The sequence below is a fragment of the Cetorhinus maximus genome, chromosome 18 (assembly GCF_964194155.1).
Source record: "Cetorhinus maximus chromosome 18, sCetMax3.hap1.1, whole genome shotgun sequence".
In the NCBI taxonomy this organism is placed as follows: Eukaryota; Metazoa; Chordata; class Chondrichthyes; order Lamniformes; family Cetorhinidae; genus Cetorhinus; species Cetorhinus maximus.
The window spans coordinates 24576175-24598309 of record NC_135896.1 but is presented as its reverse complement, the minus strand read 5'-3'; the positions used below and the strand labels follow the sequence as shown (position 1 = coordinate 24598309).

General features: G+C 42.2%; 1 protein-coding gene across 1 annotated transcript in view; it reads left to right on the top strand.

Annotated features, from left to right (window-relative positions):
- Positions 1-22135, top strand: part of rin3 (Ras and Rab interactor 3) — a 95504-nt gene that overhangs the window by 61778 nt on the left and 11591 nt on the right. The window contains exons 6-8 of the mRNA XM_078562235.1: positions 2189-3622; positions 10117-10425; positions 19332-19463. Of these exons, the coding sequence (XP_078418361.1) occupies positions 2189-3622; positions 10117-10425; positions 19332-19463 (1875 nt within the window). The remainder of the gene's footprint in view (positions 1-2188; positions 3623-10116; positions 10426-19331; positions 19464-22135) is intronic.

Genomic DNA, 22135 nt, shown 5'->3' with positions numbered 1-22135 from the left:
TTTGGCAAACATTTTGTTATATTGTTATATTATTCCAATAGGGTTCAGGAACTTTATTGTCATGTACAGATGTATAGTCAGAATGCCACATCATTCACCATTGTACTTCAGTTATATAACAAAAGCAAAACACTGTGATGCTGGAGATCTGAAATAAAAACAAAGTGCTGGGAAGACGCAGCAGGTCTAGGAGCATCTGTGGACAGTCAAACAGGGTTAACAGTTCAAATCCAATGTGACTTGAAAATACATTCCGAAGAAGAGTCATATTAGACAGGAAACGTTAAGTCTGACACAGATTTTTGCTCCCGAGTCGGTTGCGCAGAGAAGGGAGAATTCCTGGTTCTGCAAACCCGACCTTTAAAAATGACCACACGCAGTTGGGATTTTCGTCCTGAGGCCCACCACCCCTGAAACTAGTGTGGAAGCTGCCAGGTATGGAGGCGGAAGTCCTACCTCTGTGCTCTTGCACTTAAAGTTATTTTAAAAAAGATTAAAACAAAAATAAATCCCCCCCTTTCCTCACCAACCACCCCCCCCAGCACACATACACACGCACTCTTCATGCCCCATCTATGCCACCTCATGCCTCCCACCCACCGTCCATGGCCCATACACCCCCTATGCTATCCCATGCCCCTCTACCAACCCCACCTTGGCCCCTCATACCCACATGACCCCCAAATCCCCATAGCCCTTATAGCCCTATGTCAGTTTAGTGCCAATTCATGCTAACCCATGCTTCCCACCAACCACTCTTTGCCCTTACCCCTCCATGTAAACTCAGCTAGTATCCTTTGACAGCTTTGACAGTTCTGTGACAGCTTGACAGTTCTGTGACAGCTTCGACAATTCCAATGAGGTTATGCACTTTTCCCACACAATCATATTTACTTTTAACAATCCCAAGGGGTGCTTTACCTCTCCCAAAGGGTGCCTTGCCTCTACCAAAGGTATCCCAGCACCATATCATAGGGGTACTTTACATCTCCAAAGGGGTACACTGGCTATCCAAATGACTACACCAAGTTCAGATGTCCTCTTACCTGGTGTAATCTGCACACTTCTGGTTTCGGACTCCTGGCCTACCAAAATCCCTCATAAGTGGAGGCAGCTGGTGATTTAAATGGCCAGCTGCCTCCATAAACCGTGCGTGTGTGAACCCCGGCCTGACTCCAGTCCCGCCCCGTGAAAATAGGAAACACCATGTTCCAGAGGCAGGACTTAGAATTTCATGCCATTTCCAAGATTTTCACCATGATGGAGAGCCTCTCTCCCATAGTGAAAATCTGGACATCTGATTCTCACCCAACAGATGCTGCCAGCCCTGCTGAGTTTCCCCAGTACTTTCTGATTTTAAGCTGTACTACGCTCTTGTGCACCAAAGCAATAATGTATCATTTTGCAGCGCATGGTGAGATCTAAGAAATACATTCGATGTACGCTCCAGCATTTGTGTCTAAAAGTCTGATTATTTCAAATTTCTGGGAACCACAAAACGTAATACAATTCCCCGCTCATTCACCGTAACTCAGTGGAAGAGCTGCAGAAACTCCAGGATAACACTACCAATTTACCGCAATTTCTGTAGCTCTACCACCAAAGCTAAGGCAGGCAAGCGGGAAAAGCAAAAAAAAAATCACCCCAATATACGTTTAAAATAAGAAACTAATTGTGCAATCAAATTGAGGTTTGTTGTAATGTGTATGAGTATAAGAAGTTGAATTGTAAGTTCTTAATTTGCCAGACTCCGACCCCAGATGGGAGAATTGAGTTCAAAGGTCAGCATGCCCCATTCATGGTGTACCTGATTTTCTTGCCATTGACAAGATGGAAAATTGGAAACGCCACAAATTAAGACACTGACCTCGGACCTCTGTGCCCAACTCTTCCATTTCCAGTCCCGTCAAATGAGTTTTAACAGTTTCAAAATTCACATGCTGCAAAGTCAGCAATGAGATTTGTTATAGTTTTCATAGATGTAAGTGGTAAAAAATATAATGAAAAGCTTTACATACATTTATATAAGATTAACCCATTTTAGAATTATATATATTCATATTAATATCTAATCAATACAAGGTTAATGCACACTATCAATACATGGCTATTTGTGGATTATTATACAGCAAGTTATGTTGTACTTCTTGGAATGAAAGGTCTTACTGTTTATTGTGTCTTCTGTTAGATTTCTGGAATTCATATGTAAACAAAAGATATAAGGAAGAAACTTTTTCTGTTTTGAAAGACTTGAACGTCGTTAATAATCAGACTGATAACCACCAAACAACTCATCGTTTGCCCACTGATAAGAAACAATGTTCATGTGAGATTGAGTTGTCAGCAGGAAATGACAAGTTGTGGTTTGTCAATCCTGTATTTATAAAAGAATACTGCAGCACTGCCCCTTCAACAGAGACATCAGCAGAGCAAAGCTCAAACTCTACAAACAACAAGGATCTGAAAGTGAGGAGACCTCCCCCAATCCCTCCCCGACCAAAGGCATCAGAACTGATTGCTCTAATACCTGAGAGCTGCAGAGGTGGAAACCAGCTACTGCACAGCGGAGAGCTCAAGAAAAACAGTGAATGCATTAAATTCGGAAGGGACCATGAAAATTTAATAGACTTGTCACAGGGGAAGGAAGAAATTGAAATCAATGCGGACAACATGGGAACTCCAAATCGTGACAGGTTCCCACCAGTTCCACCAAGGCGTCGGCCATCAGAAAAGCAACTGACAGACATTAACAGCAGCCAGACTGAGGAGACAAGAAAAGAACTTGAGGGAGTGGCACAAAGCCATGATACTACATGGAATGATAAGCCACCAGTTGAAGCCTACATCAAGTCTACAGCGACTGAACACCAGGAATTGCTGAGTGAAAAGCCGCAGAGTATTGATGATAATCTTAATTTCACCTCCGACGGGTCCAATGCTGAGCAAAGGAAGCAGGCATGTCAGTCTACACCTGTTGCACCTCCAAGAAGAAAGAAAATGTCCAACCGAATTGCCAGGGAAGAAACCAAACAAGAGCACTGTACCACACGTCAGCAAAATAAAACGTTGAAGATAGATAAGTTAGATACAATAAGGGATCAATCGGAAGATGCCTCTGACTCCTCAGTCCAGGGTGAGTGTGTGCAATCGTGTAACTTCACAGATTTGAAAATAGTTGATGGGTCGTTGTACTCTCCTGATTGTAAAGTACTGACTCCTGTTTCAGAAGCAGATTCTTACTCTACCAGCAGCACAGAGGAAGAGCAAGATCCAGGGATCACACATTCACGAACCAAGAAGCACCGGCACTCGATGATGTTGGACAAGGCGAAAAACAGACTGTCAATAGTGGCATTAAGCAATGTTTTGAATGCTTTCCGTTCAACAGACAGAAAAATTCAGAAGAAAATAACAGAGCTGGCTCAAGAGAAGGAGTCATACTTTGGCCACCTGGTCCAGGATTATAAAGCCTACGCATTGGAAGTGATGGGAAATCATACCTCAAGCACAGAAATGCTGCAGGAGATTCGGCAGATGATGACACAGCTCAAGAGCTATTTATTGCAAAGTACAGAGCTGACCTTAATGGTAGATTCATCCTATCAGTCGGAAGAGAAACTGGGTAAAGATCGACTTTTGCTATTTCTAATTTATGGGCATAAACTTAAGATGGCCACAGAAAGAGAGGTTAGAAAAATATTTGTTGCACAATAATGGTTAGAATATTGAATTCCATGCCACAAACTGTTGTTGAAGTCAAGACCACAATGCCTTTTCAAAAGGGAAGTAGATAGCTGGAGGAAAATTACAGGGTATGTGGAGGGGAGGATTGCAGGAGAGTGGAATTACTGTAGATCGCTCATCTGGTGAAAAAAATTGCATAAATATTATGGTCTGAACAGCTCGTTTCTGTTATGTAACAGTCTATGAATTTATGGCTACTTATTAGAAGAAATTCTTACTCACCTAAAACTCCTAATTAAAGCACTTACTTCTAAAGAATTAACTTAGGGTGAAAACAAAACAAATTAACATATTGCCATTTTGAAAGTTACTTACCCAGATTTATTTATTTTCATCCAGTCTTGGCTTTCGAGTATGAAGTCCATCCACTAATCCTCTACAGACCAGACATTACACTGTCTTAGTAAAACAAGAAACCTTTCCACAGTAAAGATTGATTCTGCCTGATGTCCTAAGAGCACCTGGTTCTGGGCGTTAGAGTTGAAACATTGGATCTCTGGTTCATACAAATTATGAGTAGGAGTAGGCCACTCGGCCCTTCAAGCCTGCTTCGCCATTCAATTAAATCATAGCTGATCTGATTGTAACCTCAACCCACATTCCTGCCTACCTCCAATAACTTTTACCCCCTTGTTAATCAAGAATCTACCTAGCTTTGCCTTATAAATATTCCGAGACTCTACTTTCACCGCCTTTTGAGGAAGAGAGTTCCAAAGACTCACGACCCTCTGAGAGAAAAAATTTCTCCTCATCTCTGTCTTAAATGAGTGGCCCCCTTATTTTTAAACAGTGACCACTAGTTCTAGATTCTCCCGCAAGAGGAAACATCATCTCCACATCGTTACTGTTGACCAACGATATAGGTAGAACGAGGAAAGAGGTTCTGCTGAGGGCATACGAGCAGCTAGGGGCTAAATTAAAAAGAAGAACCAAAAAGGTAATAATCTCCAGATTACTATCTGAGCCACGAGCTAATTGGCACAGGGTCAATAAGATTGAAGAGGTAAATGCGTGGCTCAAAGATTGGCATGGGAGAAATGGGTTCGAATCCATGGGACATTGACACAGTACTGGGGAAAGAGGGATCTATTCTGTTTGGACGGGCTACACTTGAATCATGCTGGGACCAGTGTCCTGGTGAATTGCATAACTAACGTTGTAGATAGGGCTTTAAACTAAATAGTTGGGGGGGAGGGTTCAGTTGCATGGAAATATAAAAAATCAAAGTTTAAGGAGAGGGTAAGAAAGGCACAGCAATAAATCATGGGTGATTTTAATAAGCATATAGACTGGACTAATCAAATTGGCAAGGGTAGCCTTGAGGGAGAGTTCATAGAGTGTATTAGAGATTGTTTCTTGAAGCAATATGTTGTGGAACCAACCAGGAAGCAGGCTATTCTGGATTTGGTTTTGTGTAATGTGATGGAATTAATTAATGACCTCATAGTAAACATCCTCTAGGGAAGAGTGATCATAGCATGATAGAATTTCAAGTTCAGTTTGAGAGCGAGAAACTTGAGTCCCACACTAGTGTTCTGGAGTTAAACAAAGGTAACTACATAGGTATGAGGGCAGATTTGGCCCTAGTGGACTGAGCAGGAAGACTACAAGATAGGACAGTTGATGAACAGTGGCAGATATTTAAGAAGATATTCAAATCCTCCCAAGTAAAATATATCCCAATGAGGAAGAAAGATGGTAAGAGGGGGAAAAAGCATTCATGGCTAAGCAAGGAAGTTAAAGATAACTTAAAGGCAAAAATTAAGGCATACCAAATTGCAAAGGTCAGTGGCAGGCTGGAAGATTGGGAAACTTTTAAAGATCAACAAAAAGTTACTAAAAAAAAGTAAAAAGAGCAAAGGTAAATTATGAAAGAAAACTAGTGCAAAATGTAAAAACTGATAGCAAAAGCTTCTACAAGCATATAAAAGGAAAGAGAGTAGCTAAAGTGAATGTGGGTCCCTTGGATGACGAGACTGGGGAGTTAATAGTGGGGAACGCAGAAATGGCAGAGACGCTTAATCAACATTTTGCCTCAGTTTTCACTAGTACCACCCCAATAATAACAGGTAGTGCAGAGGATATAGAGAAGGAGGAACTTAGAACAATCACCATCACTAGAGAAAAAGTACTGAGCAAACTATTGGGATTAAAGGGTGACAAGTCCCCAGGACCTGATGGCCTACATCCCAGGGTCTTGAAGGAAGTGGCAGCGGAGATAGCGGATGCATTGGCTATAATATTCCAAAATTCCCTGGATTCTGGAAAGGTTCCAGTGGATTGGAAAAATGCTAATATAACGCCCTTATTCAAAAAGGGGACGAGGCAGAAAGTAGGAAACTATAGAACAGTTAGATTAATGTCTGTCGTTGGGAAATTGTTGGGATCCATTATTAAGGAAGTAGTAATGGGACATTTGGAAAGTCAAAATGCAATCCATCAGAGTCAGCATGGTTTTATGAAGAGTAAATCGTGTTTGACTAATTTGCTAGAGTTCTTTGAAGATGTGACAAGCAAAGTGGATAATGGGGATCCTGTAGACGTAGTCCAGAAGGTCTTTGATAAGGTGCCGCACAAAAGATTAACACACAGGATAAAATCACATGGAGTTAAGGGTAATATATTAGCTTGGATAGAGGATTGGTTTAACCAACAGAAAGCAGAGAGTCGGGATAAATGGGTCTTTTTCTGGATGGCAAACTGTAACTAACATGGTGCCACAGGGTTCGGTCCTTGGGCCCCAACTATTTACAATCTATATTAATGACTTGGATTCAGGGATAGAAGGTACTGTAGCTCAATTTGCAGATGACACCAAAATAGGTGGGAAAGTAAGTTATAATGAAGAAATAAGAAATTTACAAATGGATATGGACAGGTTAGGTGAATGGGCCAAAATTTGGCAGATGGAGTTTAACGTGGACAAGTGTGAGGTTATCCATTTTGGTCAGAAGAATAAAAAGGTGACTTATTATTTAAATGGAGAGAAACTTCAGAATGCTTCAATGCAGAGGGATCTGGGTGTCCTCGTGCATGAATCACTGAAAGCTGGTATACAGGTACAGCAGGTAATAAGGAAGGCAAATGGAATTTTGGCATTTATTGCTAAAAGAATAAAGTATAAAAATAGGGAAGTGTTGTTGCAACTGTACAAGTGAGACCGCACCAGGAGTACTGTGCACAGTTTTGGTCCCCTTACTTGAGGAAGGATGTAGTTGCACTGGAGGTGGTTTAGAGGAGGTTCACTAGATTGATTCCAGAGATGCGGGGCTTGTCTTATGAGGAGAGATTGAGCAGTTTAGGCCTATACTCGCTAGAGTTTAGAAGGATGAGGGGAGATCTAATTGAGGTATATAAATTGCTAAAGGGGATAGACAAAGTAGACGTGGAGCGGATGTTTCCCCTTTTGGGGCATTCTATAATGAGAGGCCATAGTTTTAGGCTAAGGGGTGGTAGATTTAAATCAGAGATTAGGAGAAATTGCTTTTGTCAAAGTGTCATGAATCTGTGGAATTCATTACCTCAGCGTCCAGTGGATGCCGGGACGCTGAATAAATTTAAGGAGGAGATAGACAGATTTTTAATTAGTAACCGGTTGAAAGGTTATGGGGAGAGGGTGGGAAATTGGAGTTGAAGCCAACATGAGATCAGCCATGATTGTATTGAATGGCGGGGCAGGCTCGAGGGGCTGAATTGCCTACTCCTGCTCCTAGTTCTTATGTTCCTATAGATATCAATAAAATCACCCCTAAGCAGGCACTTCTCTAAAGAATAGAAATCCAGCTCTTTGAGCCTATTTAGGTTACTAAGGTGCTTTCGAGGGGGATCGATCTGATAAATGTTCTTCTGCGCTTTTTCCAACGCTTCAGTGGGCTGGACTTTACGGACCCAATCGGGCATGTTTCTGGTGGGGGAGGGGTCATGTAAATTATGACAGGTGGGTAGCCTACCAACTTCACTGCCACTCCCGAGCCAGCTCCCATAATAAGGGTGGTGGGGAAGGCACCGACTAGCCCGTCCCCCCTTTAGGCCTATTGAGGCTGGATTGTGGAAGGCAGAGAAGAGTGGAAAGGAAATTCTTTCATCAAAGTTGCTGAAAGGGTGGGAAGGAAGAGAAAATACATCATTTGAGGGGTGCCCTGTGTACATCAGGGGAACTCCTCCTAAGATGATAACCCCACTTTGTGCTTCCCTGCCTGGCCTCCAAATCCCACTCCCACTAAACCATCCCCCTCATCCCATCCCCCTTCCTAGGGTGCCCCATCCCACCCCACCCAAAAAAGCCCGGGACTTAGCTGGGTAGAGTCGCCATCGATCTTCTTCGTGGAGATGTTTGCAGTCCCAGCACCGCCCACTGCTGTGTTCTGAGCGCTGCTGAGATAGCAAGAGCTGCCGGCCAATCAGATTGACTGGAAGCTCTCGAGGGAGTGACTTCCTTCTACTGAGGGGCACAAATCCCACTCTCTACTTCTAAAAGCCACCTGTAGCTTAATATTGCTGTGTGATAACCTTTTTTAAAGTTGGTCAGTTTGCAACTGACTTTTCTAATGGGGGGGGCGCAGGACAAGAAATCCAGTCTAATATCACCCAGCATGTGAGGAGACAAAATTGAATACCGTATTCCAACTGAGGCCTAATCAAGGTCTTGTGACGCAAAGTGAGTTTTAGTGAATGCCCTCTAATGTAAATCACTATCCTGTGAAAATCAATCTGGACAGAATTTACCCTCTGGAGGATGAAATATGATTTGATGAGAAAACAAAAATAAACAGCAGACCAGAATCCTTTTTGCAGGAACAGAAAAGCAAACAAAAATTGTTGCCTCACATTTCTAAATTCACAACAATCATTCGCAGACTTAGGAAAATAGGAATTAGGAGCAGGAGTAGGCCATTCAGCCCCTCAAGCCTGCTCCGCCATTAGATCATGGCTGCTCTTCTACCCCAATGCCATTTTCCCGCACTATCCCCATATCTCTTGCTATCATTAATATCTAGATATCTATTGATCTCTGTCTTGAACATACTCAATGGCCTGAATTTTTCGCTTGTTGGGCGCGCGCGATCGGCGGTCCCGGGGGCAGATGGGAAACGGGACCCCGACCGTGATTTCACGCTGGCTGGCCAATTAACGGCCGACCAGCGTGAAACACACGCTGAGTAAGGCTCAGCTCTGCCGCTGAGAGCAGGAAGAGGGCGGGCGCCAACCTCACCGTGGGTGCTGGTGAGCACTTCCACTGAGCTCCTTGAAGGCGGACAGCTGCCTCAGGGAGCTGCAGACCTCCACAGAAGAAACAAAACAACAAAAATGCAGCAAGTTATGTCCACGCAGCCCAATCGAGCATCTGAAAGCGTACCACGTTTTTTAAAAAAAAACAGTCCCCAGGTATCTCTTTTTTTTATTCTATTTCCCCACAGAGATTTGGTCTCGCCCTGGATCGAGGCTTGAGCAAAAATGTAAAGGCCGCCCGGCCGATTGGCCGTAAAAGCGGACGGGCCACAAAACCTTCCGCGTGCGCCCCCCACCCCGAGCAAGATATTGCGCAAGTGCATGATTATGTCGGGACGCTCGCCCGACGTCATCTTGCTCTCTTTCGCGGCTGGATGGGTCTGGTGCGTGCCTGCCCGGGGGATGTCAAATTCTGGCCTATGACTGAGCCTCCACAGCCCTCTGGGGTAGAGAATTCCAACGATTCACCACCCTCTGAGTGAAGAAATTCCTCCTCATCTCGGCCCTAAATGGCCTGTCCCTCTTATTCTGAGACTCTGTCCCCTGGTTCTGGACCCCGCCGCCCCCTCCCCAACCCCCACCGCCGCCGCCACCCCCTCTCACCCGCCCCCAGCCAGTACATCCTTCCTGCATCTATCCTGGAAGGATTTTGTATGCTTCAGTGCGATCACTTCTAATTCTTCTAAACTCCAGAGAATAAGGCCCAGTCTCCTCAATCTTTTTGAGCATTAATTCCAAACTATTTAAACTAAAGCAATTAAAAGGGCTTTCAATAAGCCCACTACAGAAATCCTGGAGCTAGAGAGAATACTTGTGGTTGAAATATAAGTTAGTGTAAAGTAAATATTGCATATAATTTAAAATAAAAGCAAAATACTGCGGATGCTGGAACTCTAGAACAAAAACAAAAATACCTGGAAAAACTCAGCAGGTCTGACAGCATCTGCGGAGAGGGATACAGTTGACGTTTCGAGTTCGTCAGAACTAAGACATATAGAAATGACATATAATTTACATATAATTTGCATATAATTTACTGGTTACACGAATGATATCAAATTAATTATAAACCATTTACCAGTAGCCTTTTTGTTTTCAATGTGTTTTGCTTAACTAAGGAAACAGGCTTCTTATCTCTTTTAGAAGCTGTCGTGGAAGCAGCATTGTGTAAATGTGTTCTCAAATCTTTAAAAGACAATATCAACATGCAGCTAAAGGAAATTCATTCCAAAAATGGCAATCTGAAACTCTTGAAAGAAAACCAACAGACTGTGCAAAACACAACCACCACTGATTTGGGCGTCACCACCAGCGTACCCGAAGTTAGCCTTTTGGAGAAAATACAACAGAAGTTCAGCGCTATGCACCAGGCTTATTCACCAGACAAGAAGGTCACCTATCTGCTCAAGGCCTGCAAGCTGATTTATGATTCAATGGCAGTTGGAAATACCGGTAATCATTTTTGGAACTCCCCATTTATGTCATGATTTGTTTCAGTACCTTTGGACTAATTGTTTTGAACATATGGAGAGAATTTCTGGAGGGGGGGTGGTGTGGGAGGGGTTGGCGGGAAAAGGCAGCTTTCAACTTCACCGACCAGTGTGGCAGATCAAATTGTCTGCCTGTTATAGCACTCAATCAGTTTCATTTCATTGACCCAAGTGGGAGGAAAGTCAGGTGAGTTCTAGAATGGGTGCCGAGGATATGAGGTGCGCAGGAATGGGAGTTCTGCCCTGTCACATTACCGCTGAGGTGCTGAAGTGGAAAATGACCTCCTTTTTTTTCTGGCTGGCTCTGTGAGCCTTCACCTTCATTACATTTAGTAGCTCAGTCTAAATCACAAGACTCATAAAAAGCCCCACTGAATCCATGGGCAGAACGTTATGGCCGCTGCCGCTGGCAGGATTTTCCGCTCCTGCCATAGTCGATGGACTTTTGAATGGCTTGTCGTGTTTTACAGCCTCACCCCACCACGATAGGGCAGTAAATTTCTGCCCCATGTATTTCTCTTGACATAGCCCAGACCCTACTTTTACCATAGGTCTTGCCCTGTGGATTTTTGGGTTGATATAGAATAACAAAAATGTCATACTATGCTTCTAATATTTGTCATTTAATAGAGCATTCAATACTTTTTATTCTTTCATGGGACGTGAAAGGCATCATTGGCAAGGCCAGCATTTGTTGCCCATCTCTAATTGCCCTCAATCTGGGGCTACTGTAATATAACATAGAAATATTAAAATCTACTGTTATTTAATTCTAAATAACCACCTCAGCCTTAAAAGTATTTGCTCTCTTTGTCATCTGAGTGAGCCCTACATGAAATGAATTTGACTTGCCTATACCAAACCTCTTGTAGTCAAATCACCTGACTGACCATAATTTGGCCTAATCTGGCATTTCATCGGCAATATCATGTAGGTGATACTAGCACAGTAGTGATGGACCAGTGAGGCTGGTTTGCATTAAATATTGGGACAGATTACAGAGTTCATGATAACCTATCTATACCACAAGCATAACAACATAAGAAAAAGGAGCAGAAATAGACCACATGGCCCCTTGAGCCTTTTACAAGAATGTCCCTTTCAAAAAGGGATACAAAATAAACGCTCAAATCATATAAAAGGAGAAAGGAAACTTATCAGAACAAATCAAAATATTACTTTAGTCCCTCCAGTGCCCTCTGGTCATGGAATGTCTCAAGTGTATTCGCAGACACTGCGTGCTCCTTATCTAAGGCTATCTGGGTGTGGACGTAGCCACAGAAGAGAAGCAGGCAGCCTGAGTGATCAGCCCCACTGGTCATATCCATCTTTGATATGTGGATGGCCACCTTGGGCAAGTCCAGGAATAGATCCACAAGAGGTCCTCCAACTTCCCCACCTTCCTCTGCACTGGGTAGCCAAAGATCAGGAGCGTGGGCTAAATGTGGCCAGGAATTGAGGAGCAGCTCCTTCAAATAATGAAAGAAGAACTGCAACCTCTTATATCCCTGGAACACATAATGCAGGCCTGAAATTCCGTGAATAAATCCTATTGGAAGGCACTGCTCCATGCAACACTCTCCATGTCAAATCCCCAATGGGGAAACAGATTTCTGAATCTCCTGAAGCATGCCTTTGTGTAAATGATCTGTAAGAATGGAATAAAAAAGAAAATTACATATGTTCCCCTTTTTCTTTAAGGAGCACAATTAAGAGAGGAACATAAACATGTGCAATTTATTTTTCAACCCAGTCATGTTTTGATTACAGTTTTGATCTATACTGAATTACACAACATGTGGGTAACACTAGATATAATGTTACATGTAGAAAGCCATGTGTATTCAGCACATAGGAAACGGTGCACTGAACAAATCATCACGGTCAGTGATATAGCAAAAACAGAAGCTGGCCACTATAGCACTGGCCACAATCTCCTGCTTTGCAGAACTACTTCATCAGCCTAAAGTTCAGCCTCTCTGCTCTCCTGTAACAAGCCTTTTGCAGCACAGCATCATTGAAAGGAAATGTCAGTAAAAGCAGAGCAGCATTTTTTTTGTAAACTCACTTGTTATTAAGAACAACACTGCGTATGAAATATCTTTTTCTCCTTGACTCCTGAAGTTGTCATACCTGATTCGTAACTTATCAGTCAGGTAGAGTAAAACACTTGTTGATGTGAGATCATTTATTTTCCGGGTTATGTGTAGACGAGTGGCAGTGAAAGACAAGGCAGAAACTTAATTAAATGTTTCTGACCATGCACCACAAAAACATTGTGTGGTTTATGAATAGCAATGGAATCCTGGCTTTGAAATATTGTCCAGGATTTACTCCCAGGTGTCTCTTGTTCTTTTGTAATATGTAACACATAGTTTATATGCCTTTGCTCTCCCATTGTCTTCCCTTTATCCCTTCTCTAACGAAGTTGCTGAATCTCCCTAGAGCACGGTTCCACAGGATCCTATTACAACAACAACATCCTCTCAAGCATGTCGCCCTGATAATGGGAATGATGTCCCAAGACACTTGACTGAATAAGCCAATGGAAATCAAATGCTGAGCCAGGCAAGGAAAGATTCGAAAAGCTTGATGGGGGAAGTTGGTTTTAGGGAGGTTTCTAAAGGAAGGGCAAGGGCACAGAGACAGAAAGGCTTTGCGAGAGGGAAAAACCTCGTATGACATTCTTGATGATTTAGCCAGCAAAGTGACAGCAAGCAGCCTTTTTAATTATTGGCATGGCCCAGTTAAAAGGAAAATTGACCTGGTTACTTTGTAGTAGTATCATAAATACATTCAAAAGGAATGTGTCTATAATTTCTCCGTACAACTCAATTTACTTGAGCTTGACTGGTTAGTTGGCTAGATGGTTAGCATGTAATCAGATTCACACCAACAACATGGGTTAAATCCCTGTTCTAGCATTCCCTGCCTCCTTGCCTTACCTGTAGTAAAAAATCATAGCACTTTGCTGTGGCTTAGCAAATATTCACCAAGGACCTACTTTCAGGCGGAGGACTGAATAAGTTCCCTCGCTGCTTCCAGGTTGGAGCTTTTAAATTCCAATAAAACATACTTTTTGTATTTCATCAAGATATCAACAGTTGAGGAGTCAAGAGAAAAAGGAGAAATAGATAGAAAAATAAATGTAAGAGATTTTAAATAGAGGGCAGGAGAAAGGTCTTTATGCAAAGAGTTACGAGACTGTTGAATTCGGTTCCAGGGTTGGTGGTTGATGCAGAAACTCTGAAAATTCACAATTTGATTGAATAGGTGAATGAAGTAAAAATTAGTCGAAAGAATACGGGAACAGGATGGGCAAATGTAATTAGGTGTATATGCTCCGTGCTGTAATTTCTTTGTTCAGTGACACTCCAAGCAGACCTGCCTTTTTAACATGCATCGCGTGCAATGCATCAAGTGGGGATGTGGTCAGAACGTTGAATGTTTCCATTTTTAAATAACCAGACCTAGCACTGTACAGTATTAACATTGCAGGCTGACCATTACCACTCGGGTTAGAAGCTGATCAAAAGGATATCCTTATTAAAAGTCCATTGGAAAAAAAATTCCCCTTAATCAATAATTATAGTCCATCATTAAGAAAATGCCTGTGATCAATTGCAATAGTTGTGAATGGTCTATTGGATCAATGATTTTTAAACAGTGGCATGAATCTCAATGTGTTCGGTTATCCGACAAAAGAGTTGAGGCCCTTTGATAGTTTTAGTTTGATCATTATGGGGAACAGCCAGTTACCATAGCAACGAGCAGTATCTCAGTAAAATCAACTATGTTGATGGGTCTGTTGACAGAATTCTTCAAATTCCTGAAGATTGTCTTGAAATTCTAATTTATAATCTTAATGACAAAACTACTGACACCCTGTTGGAATTGCATTGACCCAAGATATTGATACAATTGTTTAACCGAGCCACTCTCCTGTCACCTTTCAGCATTGTATTTTACAGGGTTTATTCTCTTCTTTTATTTGGATTTTTCCATAAGCCAGGAAAGCAGAAAGGCCTAAAGTGGATTGGAGCCCAACCTTCTGGCAGTACCACTTCCAAATTGGCCATAAGGCAATGCTGGACACTTGCATGTCGAAGTGCCCTTTCAGGTATTTACCTTTAAATGCGGCCGGGTGCTCCTCTGAAGCTGGAAGGTCACTGATGGGCCCTGCAGCTTCGAGAGCCCGCCTACAACCTTTTATTGTTCAAGGAAGCTGTCTCCATGCCAGTTAAGGAGGCATCCTGACTGTATTCCCTGCGATGGGTTCAGGACCTGGGAACAGTCCTGACTCTTGTTTTCTCCCCTCCCCTTCCACAAAGTGAAAATTCAGCCCGTGTAGCTCAATAACTGTAGAACTCGTCTGAAAAGCCTTCGATTATTTGTTTCCTTTATGTGATGATCTCGACCTTTGCCTCTCACCGACAGTACGCCTGAATCTGGGAGCTTGCCATGTATGAAATCACAAACACCAGCCCACGGCCCAGCCCTGCATCATCCTGCACTAGGCACCAACATGCTTCAGAGAAATAAAGACTTCTTGTGCTGGAACAAATAGCTGGCATATTTGCAAGGAAGTGGACCCTGACTCCACGGCTCCAAAATTCCTGGGCCTGACGGGACAAAAGTGCCATTTACACCCATGGGGGAGGACCAGAGCATGGGCCAGCCAGGTTCCGCTTCATTCAGGCTGGACCATTAAATTCCCGTGAGGGACCATAGGCTGATCTTCTGCCTGCCCCCTTCACAACAGAGGAGCAAGTCAGGGGGAGTTCACAGACATTTAAGGCCTTGACAAGCCTTAGTGCAACTGATGCCAATTGAGACTTGTGTGAATCCAGTTAAGGCCTTTTCAATGGCCCCAAATCGATTAATAAGATAATCGATCCCAGAAAAGCCAAAGCTCAGATGCTGCTTGCACAGTTCCCACAGCTTATTGTGAGTGCATTGGTATTAATGTGATTTGCCCACAGTAAGTGGTGGATGGTAAAGTCCATCTCTACTGCTGTGATTCCTTTAGACTCTATTCTTCTCCAACAGATTGGTGTCAAGTGTCGTGTCCACCCATTTCCTCTACAGGTTAGAGGAACATCAGCAAAGAGAAAATCGTGGAAAAGGCACATAACAACCTCGAGTCCATAGGGAGCCCGAATAGCTCAGTCAGTAGCATGCCCTCTTCTGAGCCGGAAGGCCCTGGGTTTAAGCCCTACTCCAGTACTCACGGCTATAGAAGGAGTGTTCACATGTCTCAAAGCAGTTTGTTAATCAGCCTGCAAAATCCTTCTAACACTCCACACCATTCTCCAAAGGAGTGTGAAGCTATGCAAAACAAACCTGGAGTCCTTTACCAGGGATTAAGGCCAAAGATTGTATATTGGCAAATACTGTACAGAGGATTAACAAGATGTAAAGAACTGTCCCAAACAGCTAGCATGTTCAATGTATAATCTGTGCCTTTGTAATTGACTCTTACGTACTGGCAAATGGTTAGCGGTATTTGCCCAGTGTAGGTGGATGTCCTTGATAAGTATTGACAGTCTAAGTGGTGGGGACTGTATTGCAGTAAAACCTGTGCCTTAGCACGTGGCGCCACCTAGAGCTTCACACAATGACTTCATATGGTCACACATAATACAAGTGTTATTTAAATACCCAGTAAGGGTACAGTGATCTTTTATTTTGTTACAAAACAGTGATCCCGCTGCTCTTAAAAACAAATGGGTTGAAGCAGAGAGTGGAAGTAGCAGCAGCCTGTTCAGTTCCACCTGAATGGAGCAAGCAATCTGCTCATTTAACGCAGCCGTCCAACCAGCTCATTTCGCACATCGTCCCACACATCACCTTCAGCCTGAGTCCTTCCTCCTCGCGCTCCTCAATTTCACACAAAATAATTTCCAAAACATATTTAACTCTCAGTTTCAATTTGAGCCTGTTAAGTTTGTTGAAACTTGGCATTCGCACAGACTCATATTTGGATGGACTTGCAATCTAACTGAGTGAGCCATGGTCCACCGCTTGCTACAACCACACTTTGGCAATCCATCTGTGTCTGAAAGAAATAACTTGGCAAAATATATCTCATCAACTTTTGTCATTTCTACCACTGTTACCACTGAAGGATCTTGGTATGGTTTATATTATATGACTTCTAAGTTGCATGCAGTGCATAACAGATTCCCATTGGAGCCAGAAGCTGAGGGGTATTTAAGCTTGATGGGCCCGTTGTAAAATTTGTTTCCTGTATACAACAACAACATCAATTCAGTCTTTTCTATCAGCCATCCACATTTGTCTCTTGGAAAGTGACTGAATAGCACATGTTTGGAAGTGTGAGATTACAGCATCCAGTTCATAGAACACAAGGGGATTAAAATGCTGCAGGAGTTCACCTGACTGGAAGCCAGAAAACTTCTCCTGAGCAGAAGTAAAATGAGGCCACTTGTAGGGGATTTGGCTGATGCTGAATCCAAGGAACAACCTAGTGCAGTAATTTGAAACCAGCTTTATTTCTGACTGTAGAAAGCAGTCCAAGATGCATATCATTGAGCAATTTCTTCAAATTTATTCAGCTTTCGAGAGATGCTGGGTCATCAGTGACCCATCGGCTTTTGTTAGGATTAGCATTCAGTATTCCACTAGGTTTTGTCATATGTGACATAAGATGCCATTTAGCCACATAATGCTGAAAAAAGTGGAACAGAAATTAATTTAGGAAGTACAGTATTACACATCCGAATAAATTTCTGAAGTAGTCATCAGAAAAAAAACTTCTATTTAGTAACAAAGTTAACATTAGCAATTTTCTTCCTTTTTACATTTAGAATTGTAGCTCCTCGGTAATATTCAAACAGATAAAGAAATCATTATTATGCTAATTATTAAAAGCGAAAGCCCTCAAAATGCTCTTATTTTTGGCCAAGGGTGGATCCCTTCGACTACATGCTCCAGGTAGTTTCCAGCAGGGCCAGGTTAGTTTCCTATAAATATTATTATTAATTTTAAAAATTATGCTCAGCTGATAAGGATGAAGGATCAACAATTGGCCCAGATTTCTCAGTCAGCAGCGATGTGGCAACACTTGCTGCTAACCTCGACGAAAGTTGCCCACAAATATCTAGCAGATTCTGTGGCTTGGACTTCCCCTTTCTCAATGTCGGTTTGAATCCGGTGCCAAGTCAAGGAGATTAGCATGAGTCCAGCAATAGCAATATCATCAAGCAGGGTGGGCAGTCAATCATGTTGAAGAATTCACACAGTGCATAATATGCACTGATTATCCCTCACTTTTAATTACTTTTTTTCAGAAAGTGAAACAAATAATTGGCACCTGATCGTGGGATTCAAATAAGCTGAATTATCAGAAACAACTTTATTAAAGAAAGGTTTTTAAAATATGTGGGGTTTTTTTAATCATGCTAGGGGAATTTGACATTCCAAAATTATGAATGCTGTTTTCCAGGGCCAGAGAGGTTTTTCAGCAGTAATTGTGAACTTAGTATGCCATTTAAAACCTTATTCAACAAGGTAAAACTTTTTCAATGGTTTTCACATTGAGACTAATAGTGTAAAAAGGCATGTTCTCATCAGTTTAGTGATTTCTAATTGATCAAAGCCTGGGAAGACTTGAACAGCGCCCCTATGGAGAAGCATAGAATTACTGACAGCATATGTGCTAACTCCAGAAGTTGTTGTCAGTTTTGCAGGAATAATTAAGGAGAACACTGCCAATTTTACTGTCATTACTACAGCAACATCCAGGCCAATATGTCTAGCATGCTTCCTACGCACTGCAGATATCAATCTTCAAGTTGTCAGCAGTATGACAAAAGAGGAAAGCAGTTATATATGCTTGTTTCTCTTGACCAAGAGCCAGAAAATTTATAAGCGATTGCCAATTTGTAAATTTCTCTCAACAACCGCAATTAGACTTTATATTATGGGCAGAGGTCTGCTTACACACAGCTCTATCTTAGAGACAGAAAAATCTATTTTGTGTTGCACAGTATCATGCCTCTGTGTTTGGGCAACAGGCAGGAAAAATTAACCCGTGCTCTATTTGCCTGACAATTAGCAGTCCCTTCGTAGAAAGTGTACATGGAAGGATATTGGATAAGGGAAGGATAAAGTTTAATTAAGATGTACCCCCACAGTTAGTACACCTACTTACACTTTCTGCCTTGGTCTATACCTGAAGAGCAGCAATTTGCAAATGGTGAAACAAAGATTGCCAATGCCTATGGAACCAAACCCTATCATGTGTCACTGCCTGAGAGAGAGAATGTAAGGGAAGGCCATAACGTTAATGAGCATTACTGTGGCACTTACAAGCTGTGAGATATTGTAACATCACAAATTGCCTGATATAGTGTGATTACAGAATAGCTTCAACAATTTTCCTCAATGTTGAAGTCCTAAATTAGGAGCTAGCATTTATTAATAGGACAATTGATGTGGTAATAATGTTTAAAACAAATTATATCTTTTGCTGATGAATTACATTTTTAGTAAACATATTTAAATTTGTAAAAACAATAGTGCCTTTAGAACATATCTGATAGAAAATACAGCGTCACCAATGGCAGGGCCCTAATGTGAAAAGAATGCCAGTGTATTGGAGATGTAATTCAAGCCAGTTTTATAACTGACAGCACGTTGAGGATTTGTGCCTCGAATAATTCCCAAGGGTCTGTTTTCATGTACAAAAAATGTGTTGATAAAATAAATCCAAAAGCAGTGGAATGCTTCAGAAATAGATCTGTTTTTTTTTACACAGTGGTCTTTCACTGCAGATATCTTGTAACAGCTCTGTGGAAGTAATAGAAAATGCTAATTGACTTTCCAATTCTGCTTCTATTTTAGCAAAGTCATATGGAGCTGATGATTTCCTCCCTGTGTTAATGTATGTGCTTGCCAGGAGTAACCTGACGTCATTGCTTCTGGATGTGGAATATATGATGGAGCTACTTGATCCTTCGCTACACTTGGGAGAAGGTATGGCTGCTCTTGCCTGGAGCCTGGTGTGCCATTGGATGGAGATTAGTGGGAACACATATGACATAAACAGGCTTCAATTTTTTCTTTACTTTAAATTTGACTCCATAAACATATTTTCTTTCACTGTGTTTTCTTAGTTTTACTGTGTAAAACTGAGAAACTACACATGGAACAACATTTAGCATTAATGATAGAATGGTTACAGTACTGAAAGAGGCTATTTGGCCCTTTGAGGCCTTGCCAGCACTCTGCAAGAGCAATTTAGCTAGTCTCAGTCCCTCCACCCTTTGCCCGTAGCACTGCAATTTCTTTTCCTCCTTCAGGTGCATATCTAGTTCTCTTTTGAAAGCTATGATTGAATCTGTCCCCACCACACTCTGAGGCAATGCATTCCAAATCATAACCACTTGCTGCATTAAAAGAATTTTCCTTGTGTCGTCTGTGGTTCTCTTGCCAATCACCTTAAATCAGTGTCCTTTGGAACCAATCTCGTAAATCTTTTTGCAGCCTCCCAAAAGCCTTCACATCCTTCCTATAGTGCGGTGCCCAGAATTGGACACAATACTCCAATTGAGGATGAACCACAGATTTTTAAAGGTTCATTGTAACTTCCTTGCTTTTGTACTCTATGCCTCTATTTATAAAGCCCAGGATTCCGAATGCATTTTTAACCACTTTCTCAACCTGCCCTGCTACCTTCAATGATTTGTGCATATACACCCCCACATCACTCTGTTCCTGCCCCTACTTTAGAATTGTACTATTTATTTTATATTGCCTTTCCTCATTCTTGCTACCAAAATGCATCAATTCACACTTCCCGGCATTAAATATCATCCGCCACATAACCGCCCATTGCTCCAGCGTGTCTATGCCCTCTTGAAGTCTATCACTATTCTCCTTACAGTTCACAATGCAAATCACAAGTCCAGAATTATTTTATTTTTGTTAATGAAAAGTCTGGTTTTCATAGCATCAACAATAGAGTAGCAGCCAGTTTAAGCTACTTCTATATATATATATATATTGGAAGTGAGAGCCAAATAAGTGGAAAACTCAAGAGTTTCCAATTGCAACATCGTTACCTGCATCATGTTAAAGGTCAAAAGTTGCAATATTCAGCCAATAACAGCAGTTAATATAATTCTTTGCCAAATTGCAAAAGAAACTGCCAACGTTTTAATTATCTAATTGATGAATCGTTCCACTCTGCTTTATCTATCAGACAAATTCAGCAGTGTTTACGCAGTTAGCAACCCAAAAAGTTGATGGAGGTTATATGTTCTTCACTACTGAGAATCTCATAGTGCAGGGCAGTTGCAGAGTTGCAAAGGTTAGGGGAGAAGAACAAAAAGGAGAAAGAAAGAAAGACTTGCATTTATATAATACCTTTCACAACAGCTGGACATCTCAAAGCACTTTACAGTCAATGAAGTCCTTTTTCAGTCATTATTTCAGTTATAGTCATTATTGTAATGTAGGAAATGCAGCAACCAATTCATGCACTGCATATTCCCGCAAACAATGTGACAATGACTAGGGCAAAGGAGGTAATTCCCCTGCCCTTTGAAATAGTACCATGGGACCTTTTACAACTAACTGAGCAGGCTGATGGGACCTCATGTTAACATCTCATCCAAAAGACAGTACCCCTGACAGTGCAATGCTCTCTTGGTACTGCGCTGGAGTGTCAGCCTTGATTTTTATGCTCAAGCCCCGGAATGGAACTTGAACTGAGAAACTCAGAAGCAAGAGTCCTGTGTGAACCACAGATGACACAGGTAAATCATTTAGGGAAAGGGATAAAACACAAAGGTGGAAAGGAAGATTGAGCAAACTCAGGAATTCCATTCAAAGGATCATCCTCCACCATTTCCGCCAACTCCAGCATGATGCCACCACCAAACACATCTTCCCTTCACCACCCCCCCCCCCCCCCCCCCCCCAACCCCCGTCAGCATTCCGTAAGGACCGTTCCCTCCGGGACACCCTGGTCCACTCCTCCACCACCCCCTACACCTCAACCCCCTCCCACGGCACCTTCCCATGCAACCACAGAAGGTGCAACACCTGTCCCTTCACCCTCTCCCTCCTCACCATCCAAGGGCCCAAACACTCCTTTCAAGTGAAGCAGCACTTCACTTGCACTTCCCTCAATTTAGTCTACTGCATTCGCTGCTCCCAACGCGGTCTCCTCTACATTGTTGAGACCAAACGCAGACTGGGTGACAGCTTTGCAGAACACCTTCGGTCTGTCCGCAAGCATGACCTGGACCTCCCTGTCACTTGCCATTTCAACACACCACCCTGCTCTCATGCCCACATGTCCATCCTTGGCCTGCTGCAATGTTCCAGTGAAGCTCAATGCAAACTGGAGGAACAGCACATCATCTTCCAATTAGGAACTTTGCAGCTTTCTGGACTTAACATTGAGTTCAACAACTTCAGATTATGAACTCTCTCCTCCATCCCCACCCCCTTTCTGATCCAATTCCCCTTTTGCCAATAATTTATATTTTTTTAATATATATATATTTTTATATATAGTTTTCTTTTCCCACCTATTTCTATTATTTTTAAATGTATCTCCATTCATTGTTTTATCTCCACCTTTTAGCCCATTTCGATCCCTTCCCCCTACCCCACCCCCACGAGGGCCATCTGTCACT